At 41.1% G+C, this 16,898-nt stretch overlaps 1 protein-coding gene across 1 annotated transcript; it reads left to right on the top strand.

Annotated features, from left to right (window-relative positions):
* Positions 1-4,331: 4,331 nt before the first annotated feature.
* Positions 4,332-8,813, top strand: LOC116056220 (tripartite motif-containing protein 16-like). The gene is made up of 2 exons (XM_031308363.1): positions 4,332-6,182; positions 8,802-8,813. The coding sequence occupies exon 1, from the start codon at positions 4,369-4,371 to the stop codon at positions 6,043-6,045; it is 1,677 nt and encodes a 558-aa protein (XP_031164223.1). The 5' UTR covers positions 4,332-4,368; the 3' UTR covers positions 6,046-6,182; positions 8,802-8,813.
* The last annotated feature ends 8,085 nt before the right edge of the window (positions 8,814-16,898 follow it).

The raw sequence follows: 16,898 nt of genomic DNA, 5'->3' as shown, positions 1-16,898 counted from the left end.
TTCCTCTAGGAAATATTATTAGGAAACACTCAATTAACTTTCACTGTTATGCGGATGACACCCAATTATATCTGTCAATCAAGCCAGACGAAACCAGCCAGCTAGCTAAACTTCAAGCTTGCATTAAAGATATAAAATCATGGATGGCCTACAATTTCCTGATGTTAAACTCAAACAAAACCGAAGTTATTGTCCTGGGCTCCAAACCCCTACGAACCTCATTAGCCGAAGATATAATTACTCTGGATGGCATTGCCCTGGCCTCAAGTACTACTGTCAGAAATCTAGGAGTTATTTTTGATCAGGATCTATCCTTTAACGCCCATCTAAAACACACCTCTAGAACAGCCTTTTTTCACCTTCGTAACATTGCTAAAATTAGGAACATCCTATCTCAAAACGATGCAGAAAAACTAGTCCATGCATTCGTTACTTCCAGGCTGGACTACTGTAATTCCTTATTATCAGGATGCTCAAATAAGTCCGTTAGGACTCTCCAGCTGATCCAGAATGCTGCAGCGCGTGTTCTGACAAGAACTAAGAAAAGAGATCATATTTCTCCTGTATTAGCTTCTCTCCATTGGCTTCCTGTAAAATCCAGGATTGAATTTAAAATCCTTCTTCTGACCTATAAAGCTCTAAATGGTCAAGCACCTTCATATCTTGAGGACCTCTTAGTACCTTATTGTCCCACTAGAGCACTACGCTCCCAGAATGCAGAGTTACTTGTGGTTCCTAGAGTCTCTAAAAGTAGAATGGGAGGCAGAGCCTTCAGCTATCAGGCTCCTCTCCTGTGGAACCAGCTCCCAATCTGGGTTCGGGGGGCAGACACCGTCGCTACATTTAAGACTAAACTGAAAACTCTCCTCTTTGATAAAGCTTATAGTTAGGGAGTGAGGAGTTGCAGTGAACGCCTAGACCGGCGGGGCAGGGTGTACAGCACCCCTGCTTTTCTCTGCTTCTCTTTACAGTCATCAGATTTACCTATCGTATAATCAATAATATAGTGCCTCTCCTAGTTATGCTGTTATAATTCTAGACTGCCGAGGAAGTTCCTTCTTATGACACGCTCTTTTCTTTTGTTTCCTTTTATGCACATCATGTCTCAGAAGTGCTTGTTACTCACCTAGCTCTGGGGAGTTTACTCCCCGGAGTCCTTATGTTTCTTCTTCGCCCAGAACATCGCCTCGGATTAGGGCGACACCAAGACCTGGGTCTTGGGTGCAGCTGTGGCTATGGACCTGCTACACCCTGCTACGCTCTGCGATTCCCTGCAATGCCCGACTACGTCCTGCTGCGTCCACCGCGTCCACCCATGCTCTGCTGTGCCACGCTACATCCTGTACCGTCATAACCCCAACCGTCAGACACCGCCCACCAAGAGTCTGGGTCTGCCGAGGTTTCTTCCTAAAAGGGAGTTTTTCCTCGCCACTGTCGCAATAGCCACTGCTAATGCTTGCTCTTGGGGGAACTATTGGAATTGTTGGGGCTTTATAGAGTGTGGTCTAGACCTACTCTATCTGTAAAGTGTCTCGAGATAACTCTTGTTATGATTTGATACTATAAATAAAATTGAATTGAAAAATTGAATTAATATGTTCTATGTTTTGTCAAAATTATGTCTGTATATGGTCATTGCACTCGGAGAAAAGTGGAATGTTTCATTTGTCCCCCGTTTCAGTCGTCCCGGTTGTACTCTAGTAGTATGTTCCCTACGCACCTGTAACCCCGTCAAAGAAATGATTAACAGAACTGTCACATTCTCATTAGGGGCTGAGCCCCCCTAAAGGTCTGATCCTAGAATCGACCCTGTTAATAGTGTATATGAGAGCATTTAGTAGTGTGTGTTAGAGCATTGTAATAATGTATATGAGAGCATTTAGTAGTGTGATTGACAGCTTCTCAGTAGTGTGTAATGATTTGTCTCCATCCGGTGGAGTGTGATTACTACACGGTGGAGAGGAACTGCGGACATTTACTCCAGTACTGTACATAAGTATCATTCTGAACTACTTGTAATTTACTTAAAGCAACACTATGTAACTTTTCCTACTTCGGTCCCCCTACAGGTTGTCTCATTGGAACTACAGCTGCAGCTAAACGTTACACACTGGACCTTTAAGTAGAATTCATGTTATCCAGATGGTAAAAATCTGTAAATGCATCTGTCTCAAAGATAATATTAAATATAAATGAAGGCATTAATTAAGTGATGAAATGTCCATTTCTGGTGCTGGTTAACAACACAATTTCAGGCTGATAGAAAGCTTTTATAATAAACATTCAATTCAAATCAATTTTATTTATAGTATCAAATCAGAATAAAACTTATCTCTAGACACTTTACAGAGAAGGTCTAGACCACACTCTATAATTTACAAAGACCCTACAATTCCAGTAATTCCCCCAAGAGCAAGCATTTAGTGCGACAGTAGCAAGGAAAAACTCCCTTTTAGGAAGAAACCTGGGACAGACCCAGGCTCAGGAAGCTCAAACGTTGGTATAATATGAAAATGGCTGGTGGATTTAAGACAAAAAATAATTTATTGAATGAATCAAATTTGAACATTTCTGACAGTGGCTTGTTGTTCTTTACATTGTTAGTTAATTTCCTAACCTGGCTGGGACACACGGTTTGATAAAGTACTTATTGGACTTTAACTTATCATTACACTTACAATAACGAGCGCAGCTGTCCTCAATTTAGGTCATTGTGTCGTCTCATCACCGGTTTTTCCTGCATCCACCGTGTGTGCACGTCAGTAGCGGGGGGAACTGTATGAGCAGCAGCCCCGCCCCCGCCCGCTGCAGGCAGCCGACAGGATTGAAGCAGCAGCTGCTGACTTTAGAGTGAAAAATCGTTACAGCGTACATTGATAAAATGTATACAGGTTGGCAGGACGGTCTGAAATGTTTTGCACGGTCTTTCGCTGTATGTTTTGTTGGTAAATGTGAGATGTTTGAGTCTTGTCTTCATATCGGAAACAAGCTCTCTCTCACTCCCGCTTGGTCAGTGGCACTCAGAGTCACATTATACTGACGTAAAGTCTGGCACGTGGGACTGCTGGGATTGGTTGAAGTTGTGGGAAACTCCGATTATTGGTCAAATTTGCGGAAAAGTTGCAGTGATTGGTCAAAATTGCGAGTTGCACCAAAGTCACAGTGATTGGTTGAATTTGTGTGAATTGGCGCGATTGCGACATCGCGAAATCCTGGAGGGACTGATATGATTGTTGATTATTATGTAAGTGCTATATTTGTGCTGGGATCGTCTGGTTGTAGTATTTGTCTATGTTGAGTCTATTGTGTCTGGATTTGTTGGATTTTGTTAAGTGTCTGTATTCTGTTATATTCTGTATTTGTCTATTTTGTGTCTATGGTCAATTGAATTTTTGGTTTGTATATTATCTGTTGTATATTTACTGTTTTCAGGCCCCCTCTGAAAAGCTTTTAGTAGCTTATTTGGGGTTTCCCATTTCACGCGGCCTACATATGATCATGGTACCTTCTGAAATTGTGTTTAATGAGGATTTAGTTTCACTCAGGTGTTTGAGAGAGAAAAAAAACAGTTAGAGTTAAGGTCGCTTTGATTTTACTCTGTCAAGAGCTGTAAAGCTATAAAGTTTGATTAACTTAATTACAGGACAACTCAGTCATTTAGTAAACTGCGGAGCAGTCTCCAAACCCTCTGATTCTAAGAAGAGTTTACCTCCATAAAGCTGAAGTCAGCAGAGTTTTTAAATGAGAAATGAGCTCTGTTGTAAACAAGTGTTGCTGCGTTCCTTATCATGTACTTTTTCTTTTTACTTTAGTACAAACTGCAGCTGCTCTCACAAAGTACATACAGTTGCCTGCAGTACAGTCTGCAGACAGTCGGGACATAAAACTCTGTGATAAAATTACAGCTTGAACTTTGAGCCTCTTGCTCAGATATGCTGCACAGAGGATTTTGGGTCAGAAAAGCACCCCGGCTTTCATACTGCAAAATCCGACCGGAAGCATTAGGACAATATTTGGCATTGTGCTTTTGATATACTATGTATTGGGACAAACTAAATCTTTTCCTGTCATACTAATGGTAGTATGGGCATAGCAACACAGCCAGTATCTCTCTAAAAGCGCTCCTCTTGCAGGAATGAACAAAGCTTGATAACTCCTCCCTCCACTTCCTGCTCTCAAACACAGCCAGCTCCACTCTGTGCACATATTTCCTTGTTCCCTCCCTTCAGAGCTATGGTTTGCAAAGGGGTGTAACCAACATACTGGGGAAGTAGAGCAATGTATCACTGCTGTGTTTAGATCAGAGCTCAAACTAGTCTCATTTCCAGGAAGTGAGACTCAGACAGTCGTCACTGAGTGAGAGGTGAAATGGCACAGAAAGGTGTTCAGCTGGACCAGGAAACCTTCTCTTGTTCCATCTGTCTGGATCTACTGAAGGATCCTGTGACTACTCCCTGTGGACACAGCTACTGCATGAACTGTATTAAAAGCCACTGGGATGGAGAGGATTGTAAGTACATCTACAGCTGCCCTCAGTGCAGGAAGACGTTCACACCGAGGCCTGTCCTGCTGAAAAATACCATGTTAGCAGTTTTAGTGGAGGAGCTGAAGAAGACTGGACTCCAAGCTGCTCCTGCTGATCACTGCTATGCTGGAGCTGAAGATGTGGCCTGTGATGTCTGCACTGGAAAAAGACTCAAAGCACACAAGTCCTGTCTGCAATGTCTGGCTTCTTTCTGTGAGAAACACCTTCAGCTTCATTATGAATCAGCTCCATACAAGAAACACAAGCTGGTGGAGCCGTCCAAGAAGCTCCAGGAGAACGTCTGCTCTCGTCATGATGAGGTGATGAAGATGTTCTGCCGTACTGATCAGCAGCTTATCTGTTATATCTGCTTAATAGAGGAACATAAAGGCCACGACACAGTCTCAACTGCAGCAGAAAGGACTGAGAGGCAGAAAAAGCTCGAGGGGAGTCGACAAAACATACAGCAGAGAATCCAGGACAGAGAGAAAGATGTGAAGCTGCTTCAACAGCAGGCGGAGGCCATCAATCTCTGTGCTGATAAAGCAGTGGAGGACAGCGAGAAGATCTTCACTGAGCTGATCCGTCTCCTGGAGAAAAGAAGCTCTGATGTGAAGCAGCAGGTCAGATGTCAGCAGAAAAGTGAAGTGAGTCGAGTCAAAGAGCTTCAGGAGAAGCTGGAGCAGGAGATCACTGAGCTGAAGAGGAAAGACGCTGAGCTGAAGAAGCTCTCACACACAGAGGATCACAACCAGTTTCTACACAACTACCCCTCACTGCCACCACTCAGCCAATCAACATCCAGCATCCATATCCATCCTCTGAGCTGCTTTGAGGACGTGACAGCGGCCGTGTCAGAAGTCAGAGATAAACTACAGGACGTTCTGAGAGAGAAGTGGACAAACGTCTCACTGACAGGGACTGAAGTGGAAGTTTCACTACCACAACCAGAGCCCACAACCAGAGCTGACTTCCTAAAATATTCACGTGAAATCACACTGGATGCAAATACAGCACACAAACGGCTGTTATTATCTGAGGGGAACAGGAAAGCAACACTAATGAGTCAACAACAGTCTTATTCTAGTCACCCAGACATATTCACTGACTGGTGGCAGGTCCTGAGTAGAGAGAGTCTGACTGGACGTTGTTACTGGGAGGTGGAGAGGAGAGGAGGAGTTTATGTAGCAGTCGCATACAAGAATATCAGCAGAGCAGGGATGTTGGATGAATGTGGATTTGGACGAAATGACAAATCTTGGGCGTTAGATTGTTACAGCAACATTTACACATTTTGGTACAACAAAGTCCAAACTCGCGTCTCAGGTCCTGAGTCCTCCAGAGTAGGAGTGTACCTGGATCACAGTGCAGGTATTCTGTCCTTCTACAGCGTCTCTGAAACCATGAATCTCCTCCACAGAGTCCAGACCACATTCACTCAGCCGCTCTATGCTGGACTAAGGGTATATTATATTTATGGTTATTCTGGAGCCTCTGCTGAGTTGTGTAAATTGACATAGACAGAAGTCATTTAAGAGATTAATTCTCTGTTTTATCTCTTTGACTTATTTAGTCTCCATGTTTGTTGCAGAGAGCTGATTGTTGTGACATTCTATTTTTTCGACATTTATTTGTCAGTGTTTTCACCGTTTTTCATGTGTTTACACTAGGGATGAGCGAGTACAGCATTATCTGTATCTGTATCTGTATCTGTTAACCATATGAATTATCTGTATCTGTATCTGTACTCGGACTGGGCGAGGCCTAACCCGGAAGTGGGTCGGGTTGTCTTGAAATGGGCGGGGCTTTAACCGGTATGTTATTTTAAGCATGCAATTGATATGGGTTGATCAGAAATTTTTATATTTATTGCTGATTAGAAAACTATTTACATGACAGCATCAGCATTGAGCTTCAGATCAATGGTTTAGATCACAATAACAAACAAACTATATACACAACAAGAATAACGAATACAACACATGAGGTTGCAATTATGAAGTAAAATGTAATGAACAAGAGTTTTCAAACTCAACATAACTTTCTTTTTTTAACTTTTAATTTTTTTATGATCAGTGTGATTTTTTTTTTATTTGGTTCTTTTTTATTTTTTTTATTTCCACACCAGGTGTGTGTGTGTGTGTGTGTGAGAGTGAGTAAGAGAGAGATAGAGAGAGAGAGGGGGCCGGGGGGGACTGTGTTCTACGGATCAAATAGTCCGACGCTGTTTTTCAGATCTGTTTAGAGCCAGCTGACGGTTTAAAAAAGAAAAAAAATCTCCGACAGGCAGAGACGCAACGCGAGTCGCATTCTACCAAACACCACGTCTGAACAAACCCCACGTTTACCAGAACTCTACTGGTTAATAAGGAAGTACTACAAACCGAAGTAAAAAACAAACCTGAAGCTGAAGAAACCCTAAACATTAACGGAAAAGACCCGCAAACCTGAGTAACTGAGGGAGAGAGAGAGAGAGAGAGAGAGAGAGAGCTGTTCTGTGTGAGTGAGCAGAGTGGGACACAGCAACACAATCCATATGTATGTGTGTAGGGGAGGGGCGCTGTGACGACTAGCCAATCACAGAACGCAGACACAGTCAACTATCCAATGAGGATTTTTATTCAATCCGAGCACAGATATTGACTCGTATTACTCGTATAATACTCGTACTCTGCAAAAGTGCTTTATCCGTACCGGATACTCGTTTCAGCCGAGTATCCGGCTCAACTCTAGTTTACACATTCTTATTTTGCTTCTATCAACATTTTTATGTCACTTTTTTCGACATTTAGTTGCTTTTCTAAAAGTTTTTGTAAACTTGTTTGACGTTTCTTTTGCTTGTATTGACGTTTTAGAAGTGATGAGATGGTTTTTGTTTGTTGAGAGAAGCTCTCAATGTGTTCAGTTGAGATCTATTATTTTACCTTTGATTGTTGAAACAGGACGATATGTATAAAAAAATATCTTTACTGAAATGATCTGTAGATATTAGTTGTTTGTTATTCATGTATTTCTCCACGTTATGTATCTGCGGGACAGGAAGATGTCTGTTAAATAGCGGTGTCTTGTAATCCCATGTGGGACGGGCCAAATGTTTGGCGTGACCCAGAAATCAAATCAAACTAAAAGTGTATTTAGTTTCTCTTCCACTGCATGGCTCTGAAGAGAGAAAGCACCAGACCTCCTTTATCCTACACACTTTGTTCTCTTTGTGGACATTTGTAAAGAAATCTAGATTTACATTTATTTGTTTGGCGTACCAAATGTTGTTATCATAATCATAATCAATAAGTCATTCTTCTCTTTCACATAGCTGAGATTCTGGTTCTGTGTGGATGAAGTGAACGTGTTCATGAAATCATTGAACAAGAGTCTTTGAATAGACTTTACTGATGGGATGTGTGAACAAACTGAAGCTTTACATGATGAATAAACTAACATGAACAAAGTATTTTCTTCCTGTCTTCATTCCAGGGTTTCATACAAAGTTGACGGAGAAAATGTGAAACTGATATGAGAGTATAACTGAGGCCCTTTTCCTCCTGAAACACCACAAAGTACAGTGTTCATGTTTAGAGTCAGTCAGTCTCTGTCCTTTCTACTTTCCTCACTAAAACTGCTCCGTCACAGAGAAATGAGCAGAGTTTTCTATCACTTGTTCACAGCGTTTAAGTAGTGTGTATGAGACCATTTCAATAGTGTATATAAGGGCGTTTAAGTTGTATGTTAAAAGAATTTTAATAGTGTATACAAAGGTGAGCGCGTTTCAATAGTGTATAATCTATAGTGTTCTGGTTTCAGAATGATAAAGACAATTGAAGAACAATTAGATATTTCCATGGAAACTATCATGTTTTTGCCAAATGATGTACAGATGTTTTGTCATTCTATTATCTGAAATGTCTTGAAATGTAATGCAAATAGCTCCGTTAAATGGTATAAAAATCTCCTTGGGAGAAATAGATTTAGTGTGAGCCCCGGATGTTTACAACGTCTGGCTCTGCCCCTGTGATATGAAGTACTCTCTCAGTACTTTGCACACACTTCTTATTAAGCGTCTTTATGAGTCATTTAGTTTGATTATGTTTGTGAGGACGTCGGAAAGTGACAGCTCTGATTACGGAGCAGAACTCAGCGACTGTTTGACGAATTCATCTGAATTAGATTTGACTAAACTGAGAGACGCCCGGCTCTCAAACCTGAAGAGGAAACTTACTGATGACTGTTGTCTCTGCAGCCTCTGTGACTTGATGGGTAACTCCACTTCTCTTGACAGGTTTATGTACACTCTGCAACCTGTACTTAGTGTCTGGGCTTGTTAGAATAATTTCATTATCAAATAATAGACGGAACCACTGAAGTTATAATAAAGTTTAGTTTACTTGCAAGTAGAATCAGTTTACAGTACTCATAGCACAAGTACAGAAAGTGACTAACGTAAGCCTCAAACAGTAGCTTATTTATGTGTGAAATACAATCGTAAAATAGTTTAATTTAACAGACAGAGGAAAAAAAGAAGAGTTGTTGTTATAGTTATTTTTTCCTCTAACATTCCCGCCTAGTTTAAACTCTTTGCATCTTTAATAACCCAACATAATATTAAATGAGCAAATGTTTTGTAAATAAGCTCAATATCAGTATATGAATATGTGAGTATATGTATAAATGAATAAAATGAATAAGATGCTGCATAACATTGTGTATTTCTGCAATTTTCTCAGGACATTACTCTTTCGATTTTTATAATGTATCATTAAGCATTCACGTCAACATTAAACATTTTTAATCAGATGTTGCTCTCATCATAATCTCCGTGCTCCAGTTGTTGATACATGATTTTTGTCATCATGGTTTAAATCCATCTGTGCACTAAACCCCGGAGGCAAGGTATCGCACAACACCCACATGCCACCAGGAGAGATGCAGCAACTGAAACAGAAACTAGGAGAGAAGAAATTAAAGTGTTCCAGTTTCCAAACCAGGATTGCAGGAGGTCGTTGAATGGGTCATTTATGCCTGAAGCCTCTGCTAATTCTTCTAATAAGGTTAAGCCTTCTAGGGCTCTACTGATGCTGCCATCAGGTGCTGTGTTGTTGACAGACTTCACCTTTCTCGGCCAGCAGCATGTCAAAGGCCATCCTATTTTGCAAAGCCATCAAAGAAGTCAAACCTAATTGATCAGTTATGCCCCTCACAGCATCACGTGTGTAATTAAAGAAATGTTGTTGATTAAAGAATAAAAAATTGTTTATTGTTACCCACCAGAAAAGGAGTGACTCAAAACCTGCTCCAATCTGATTGCATGCTTTGAACTGGTTTGGTACGCCTCTAGGTACTCAAACATGCTCCCAGGAGCGTCCCTCCTTGCTCGGTACGGGACATGGTTTGGGTGCTGTTTTTGAAGCCTTGAAGACAAGTGCTTAAAGTCTCCTACGGGAAAAAGGTGGAACGGCATTAATAGCCGTACCAACACACACTTCCCTGTCCACAGTGGAGGTAATACAGGCCACAACTGATGGTCCCCACACAGCCACCATACGTCAGCTCTACTGGTGCCTTGATTAACAAACCATGAGGCTAAGTAGTTACCGTTGTCGGTAGTGATGTCAATGTTCTCCGAACACCAATACGAGCTCAGTTGGCGCACAATTCTTCCCCGTCCTGATCTCAAGAAACAGGTGTAATTTCCTGGAAGAACTGAAGCAACAGGTGGTAAAACAGTTTTAACTGGGGGAAACAATAAATTGAATGTCTTGCATTGCTCCATTTTAGGTGTAAGGCTTAGAGAGGCATAGCTAAACAACATTGTGGCATCATTTTGGTTGTCCAATTTGAATGGTGTGGTCCCTAATTGTGGCCTTCCAGCGGAACATGCTATACAATTGCTAACATTAGTTTGTTTTGCAGTGTACATCATCCATTCTAACCAATACTTTTTATAAGCAAATCCAGTTTCCAAAGCTATTTTATCTTTAAGGGTCAAGTCGGTGGGATAGGTACAATTTGAGCTTGCAGATTAAAGGTTGTTTCGGGTTCAATGACTGAAGGTTCTTGTATGCGGATAGTGATTCTCTCACATGTGTCTTTTCCAGCTACATATAAACACATCCAGTAGATGCCCTGGTCTGTTTTGCTTACATTTCTTACTGTCACTATACTATCCCACTTGGGTGAATTCCTAGTTGACGGTTTTTTAATTAATGTCCATCTGATCAGATTTACATAATTCTTTTCAGTTTTGGCAGTCAGATTTGGCAAATCATCAGGTTGTAAGACAGACCTCGATGCACCTGTATCACACAAAAAAGAGATGTTTTGCCCCGTGATAGTCAGAGTAATTTCTGGTCTGGTGTCTTGTTGTAACATTAACTCCACATTTTCAAACGTCAAAAGTTCTTCGTCAGTTTTTTTTTAGTCTCTGTCTCTTGTTCACCCCTCCTCTCTGTCTGCTTCTTATCTGTTTCTAGTCATGCAGGAAAATCTTGTGTGTCAGTCTGCTCACTTGTTGCTGTTATTTTCCTCTGTCTGCAGTCTTACACAAATACACAAAACAAAACACAAATCCTTGTTTGAGCTGCCCATTCTACCCCTCCCTTTTCCTCTGCTCCTAAACTTTCCCCTGTCCCTGCCAACATTTTCGGGCATTGTGTACAGTTCTCCATTTTCTGAAATGAAAAGCTGATTATGCTTATTACCGTTCTTTTTCTTAAGATGGTTTTGGGCATGTCTGGCATGCTCGTGGACCGGCGTTATTCCAGCAGTGCGGTAATCGATCATGTGTTTTTCCACGAAATCACTTATCTGGGGGTAAGGCACCTTTCAAAAAGGCATTTTTCAGTTGCTGTTCATAGGGGCAATTTTGATCTGGGACCGCGGGGGCCGTTAGGTTGCTATTAGCATCAAAGATGTCCTTTAATCTTTTGAAATAAACATCTATGTCTTCATTGTCTTTCTGCAGACAGCGGTTAATTTCTACCCAGTCTGCTCTGGCCTGATATCTATTTTGCGCTCTGGTAATCAATGCGGTCAATACTTTGTCTTCGTATTGTAGGACTGGGTGTGGTTCGCCGGGACCTCTAGGATCCCAGTCCCCTTTGATCATGTACCAGTCGGCTCCCATGATTTGGGCGAATTGCCCTCTCTATCTCCATTCCATTTAGACGGTAACTTTCGTATATCCCTCTTACCCCATTTTCCCAGTCCCCTAGTTTTATTTTTGGGTGTGGGATACCTTCTACAGCTTTTTTAACATCTTCAACTGTCCAGGGCCGAAACACATCACTTCTGGCTGCCCCTCTCCTGCTCTCGGGTTCGGTACAGCTATCATTGGAAATGAGGGAATTATCTGCCCTTCATAAGGTTGGTCTGATGGTGGATAATAGGATATGTCTGACGGATATATTGGATCAGGTATTTGTCCTGGATATGTACCAAACGGATTAGTGGGAGATGACAATTTTTGTCTTGTTTTTCCTGGTTTAATTAGCTGCTTTCCATCCCTTAGTGTCATTGGTATGGTCTCCTCTGGTAGTGGTAGATACAACCCAGCAGGTGGTACTGTGGGTTCAGTTATCTGAGCCACCTCATAGCCAGGCGGCTGTTGACGTGGCTGTGTTGTTGCTACTGCGTTTTCGTCTTCTTTGTCCACTAATGCCAAAGTGCTAGTTTCTTCACAAGGTTTTTTCTTATCTTTCCCCTCTTGTCGTCTATGTGCTACCCCCAACCACTGTTTTGCTTCAAAAAAAAAACTCTCTCTTTTTTTTTTATCCATACCACATTCTTTTCGTATTTCCGTCACTAATTGATTTAATTTCCCCTTAAAGTTATGCTTTTCCTCCCATTTTCTTTGCACTGTCCCCAACATATATTTTGCATCTCCTGTCAGCTCTTCTGACTGCCTCTTGCAGCAATTGTTACCCATTTAAATATGCAAGTTTTTGCAAGTATATTATTGTTAAAAGACTTTTATTAAGATTTATCTTTAACTTCCCCTTTTTATATTACAGAGTCTCACCCTGTTTCTTGGGAGTTGCTAGCTCCCCGTCACTTTTAACGTGCTGCACTGAGTTTAGTTATTACCTGTAGTCTTCTCACATTGACTGTGGACAGCCTGGTCGCACAGAATTCCGTGAAATGATCACGAATTGTTAACAGCGCATTACGTGGTGGTGGCACGGAATGTGTGAAAAATCTATGTGGCCACCACGGAAAACAATGCCAATGTAAAGTCAATGAGAAGATGACGTAGCATTAAGTGCGACTACGGTAGCGAGTAGTATGTAAGGCCGAAATTCCGCATAACGAGGTTGGTTGGGGGGGTGGACGGGTCAAACACAGGACTTTCACCCAGGAGACCGGGGTTCGTGTCCCGCATGTCAAGCTTCCGAAAGTCGCTTTCTTCTTTTCCGTCCCATTCTTCCCGCGTGTCACGGAACCGTAAGCCCACCCAATTTTCCTTAACTTAAGGGGCCGTGTTTATTTAACGGAATTCTTCCGTGGGCCCATCAGGGAATTTTCGGCGATCCGTGTTCATTTCACAGAATTCTTGCGTGGGTCCATCACAGAATGTTTTGCGAAACTGCCACAGATTATGAGTTCAGAGGCAGTGTTTCACGGAATTCTGTGAGATCAGGTTGCTATGGACTAGTGTCTGTTACCAGACCGCAGATGTTTTTATTTTCCTTTTACCAGACAGACCATCTGTTATTTCTTCGTTTCTCTGATTGTCCCATCACTAGGTAAAGAGTTATACTCTAGGCATTAAAGACACCATCACTGTTTTGTCTTAACCAAGCAGCTTGTCTGGATAGAAATAAAATTATAATATTTTAATTATCCATCCATCCATCTTCGTCCGCTTATCCGGTGTCGGATCGCGGGGGTAGCAGCTCCAGCAGGGGACCCCAAACTTCCCTTTCCCGAGCCACATTAACCAGCTCTGACTGGGGGATCCCGAGGCGTTCCCAGGCCAGGTTGGAGATATAATCCCTCCAACTAGTCCTGGGTCTTCCCCGAGGCCTCCTCCCAGCTGGACGTCCCTCCACCTAGTCCTGGGTCTTCCCCGAGGCCTCCTCCCAGCTGGACGTCCCTCCACCTAGTCCTGGGTCTTCCCCGAGGCCTCCTCCCAGCTGGACGTGCCTGGAACACCTCCCTAGGGAGGCGCCCAGGGGGCATCCCACCTGAACTGGCTCCTTTCGACGCAAATTATTTTAATTATATTATTATTATTTATTATAATAATTAAAATATCTCACCTAGGTCTCTTCAGTGGTTCTGTACACTGTTCAAAAAATTATCTTGTCACCTTCTCCTCTCTCCAGCGGGTACTGGGCCTCTGTGAAAACAACAATTCAAGCCGGAGGTCCCCAAAATGACTCCCCCCATGCACGGTATCACAGGACCCGAAACCTGGAAGGAGGGGAAGGATGGTTGAGATTCGGCTCAAAGGACCAAATTGTAAGAATAATTTCATTATCAAATAATAGACGGAACCACTGAAGTTATGATAAAATTTTGTTTACTTGCAAGTAGAATCAGTTTACAGTACTCATAGCCCAAGTACAGAAAGTGACTAACGTAAGCCTCAAACAGTAGCTTATTTATGTGTGAAATACAATCATGATACGGAGTTTGATGTCGTCTCCTCTATCTGGTCAGACTCGATGGCGTTCCCTTTATCTAGTTAGAGAGACGCATGTTCTGTCCTCAGGCTCCAGACAAGATAGCCAATGACTCCATGTTATCTAGTAGGGGCAAGTAGTGTTATGGTTTCTTACTATGCAAATAGTTTAATTTAACAGACAGAGGAAGAAAAGAAGAGTTGTTGTTATAGTTATTTTTTTCCTCTAACAGGGCTTCAGCGTCCTCCCAAAACATTTTTAATCACCGAGGAATACTCTGTGATTATAAAACAGAAAGATAGCAAAAGAGCTGTGTGCGTGCGTACATTTGAATAATGTCGGGCTGTAAACGGGTTCAGGCTTTTAAAAAGCTGTCAATCAAAATGTACTTGTCGGGCTCGGGCCGAATTCTGTCGGGCCTAACTTTTAAGGCCCGATTACAGCTTTAGTGTAAATTACAGGAGATTCGTGCACTGGATATCTACATACTTCCCTAATAGAAAGCCATAGTTTTCACAGCAATAGCCTGATCAGAATTTAAGTACAACTAGTGGTAAGATTTATTAATAGTCTGTGTGGTAACCAAGTTACAATGTTTTATACTGTTTTTATTGAAAGTGTTTTAACTTGCTGTATTATCTGCTGGTTCGGAAATGCCACTGAGTCACAGAAAAAGACAATCAGAAAAACAGTTACAACTGCCAGCAAGTTACTTGGGATAACACTACCGAGCATTAAACATATTTACAAAGACAGACTGGTGAGAAAGGCCAATAACATTGAATGTGACTGCACACCCCCCCTGGCATCTCCTTTTAAACTACTGCCATCTGGGCGTCATTTCTGCCAACCCCTTCTGACCAAGAACAGATCCAAATTCTGTTTTGTACTACAAGCCAGAAATCACTCTTTTTTTAATTTACCTTTGAATCTAAAACTAGAGCTGCAAAGATTAACCGATGAGTCTTCAACTATTAAGTTAATCGTCAACTATTTTGATAATCAATGAATCAGTTTGAGTCATTTTTTATAAAAAAAGTACATTTTCTCTAAATTACAGCTTGTTAAATGTGAATATTTTCTGGTTCCTTCACTCCTAAAGGCTTTTTTCTGCATTTCAATGCTTTTAAAAAACGCTTTTGACAAATTCAAGGTTTTTGTTGATGCTTTTTGATACATTTTAAAACGTTTTTAATGTTTTTTTTAATTTAAAGCCCTTGGACGCTCGCTTTGGACGCTCGCTTTGGGCGCTCGTATTCGACGGCCCAGCACAGTAAGAAATAGTCAAACTTAGTTATTGCCAACGACAACTTCTATATTTATATTATTATATTCATGTATCAAAAGTGTTTTTGATGTTTCTGAGCCGTTGTTTTAGGGATTACAGCGTCTGTCGCTCAGTTGGTGCCGACTGAAATATCTCTCAAACTATTGGATGGATGAAATCTTTTTCAGATAACCAGACCAGTGATTTGTCTCCATCTGCTGGTCGGCGTCATAACGAGCAACATCCGTGGAGTGTGATTACTACACGGTGGAGAGGAACTACGGACATTTACTCCACTACTGTACCTAAGTATCATTCCGAACTACTTATATTTTACTTAAGTAGAACTCATTTTATCCAGATGGTAAAAATCTGTAAATGTATCCGTCTCAAAGATAATATTAAATATAAATGAAGGCATTAATTAAGTGATGAAATGTCCTTTTCTCTTACTGCTAGACTGCTTGAATCTAGGCTGAGTACTTTCTTTAACCCTTGTGTTGTCCTCCTGTCGACCATGCAACGTTTTGTTTCTCTGGGTACTTTTTTGTAAAATTTTAACTTTTTTTCAACGTTTTGGTCGTCTTTTTGCCACTTTTGCCGATGTTTTTGTCAATTTCTTTGACGTTTTTGTCACTTTTCCCAACATTTTTGACGATTTTTTTTCAGTGATATTTTTAACGGTTATGTTGATTTTGAAGCTTTTTCCAACATTTTTGTCATTTTTTTTCAACGTTCTTAAAAATAAATAAATTAAAATGTTATGAATTGAACACAAACACCCAAATTCAGTGAAAGTAGTGAACTGATCATTTATTTGACTTGTGAAGAGTAATGATTGTATAGAACCATGCATGTTATTGATTTTTGATAATTTGGTTGAAAGAAACCCAGATTTTCTGATATAGAAACTTTTTGAAAATGGGTCAAATTTAACCCGAGGACAACAGGAGGGTTAAATTTGGAACGAGTTGGAGGAAAACTTGAAAGTGTCACATTCCCTCTCCATCTTCAAGAAAAGTCTCAAGTTAAAATTGCTCATAACATATGATTGTTGATTTTTCCGTAAGTGCTATATTTGTGCTGGGATCGTCGGTCTGTTTGTAGTATTTGTCTATGTTGAGTCTATTGTGACTGGATTTGTTGATTTTGTTAAGTGTCTGTATTCTGTTGTATTCTGTATTTGTCTATTTTGTGTCTATGGTCAATTGAATTTTTGGTTTATATTATCTGTTGTATGTTTATTGTTATCAGGCCCCCTCTGAAAAGCTTTTAGTAGCTTATTTGGGGTTTCCCATTTCACGCGGCCTACATATGATCATGGTACCTTCTGAAATTGTGTTTAATGATACAATGATGAAGTGTGAAATAAATGAAACGATGAACGATAATAGGCTTCTCATCTTCACTGTTACTGTATCTGCTGTCTGACGTTAACCTGACGGCTTTGTTTGAGCTGTTTTTCTTACCTAGGATTGTGTGAGCT

This window comes from Sander lucioperca, chromosome 10 (genome assembly GCF_008315115.2).
Source record: "Sander lucioperca isolate FBNREF2018 chromosome 10, SLUC_FBN_1.2, whole genome shotgun sequence".
Classification (NCBI taxonomy): Eukaryota; Metazoa; Chordata; class Actinopteri; order Perciformes; family Percidae; genus Sander; species Sander lucioperca.
Note: the sequence above shows the minus strand (reverse complement) of the source record. Positions and strands in the feature narration are given on the sequence as shown.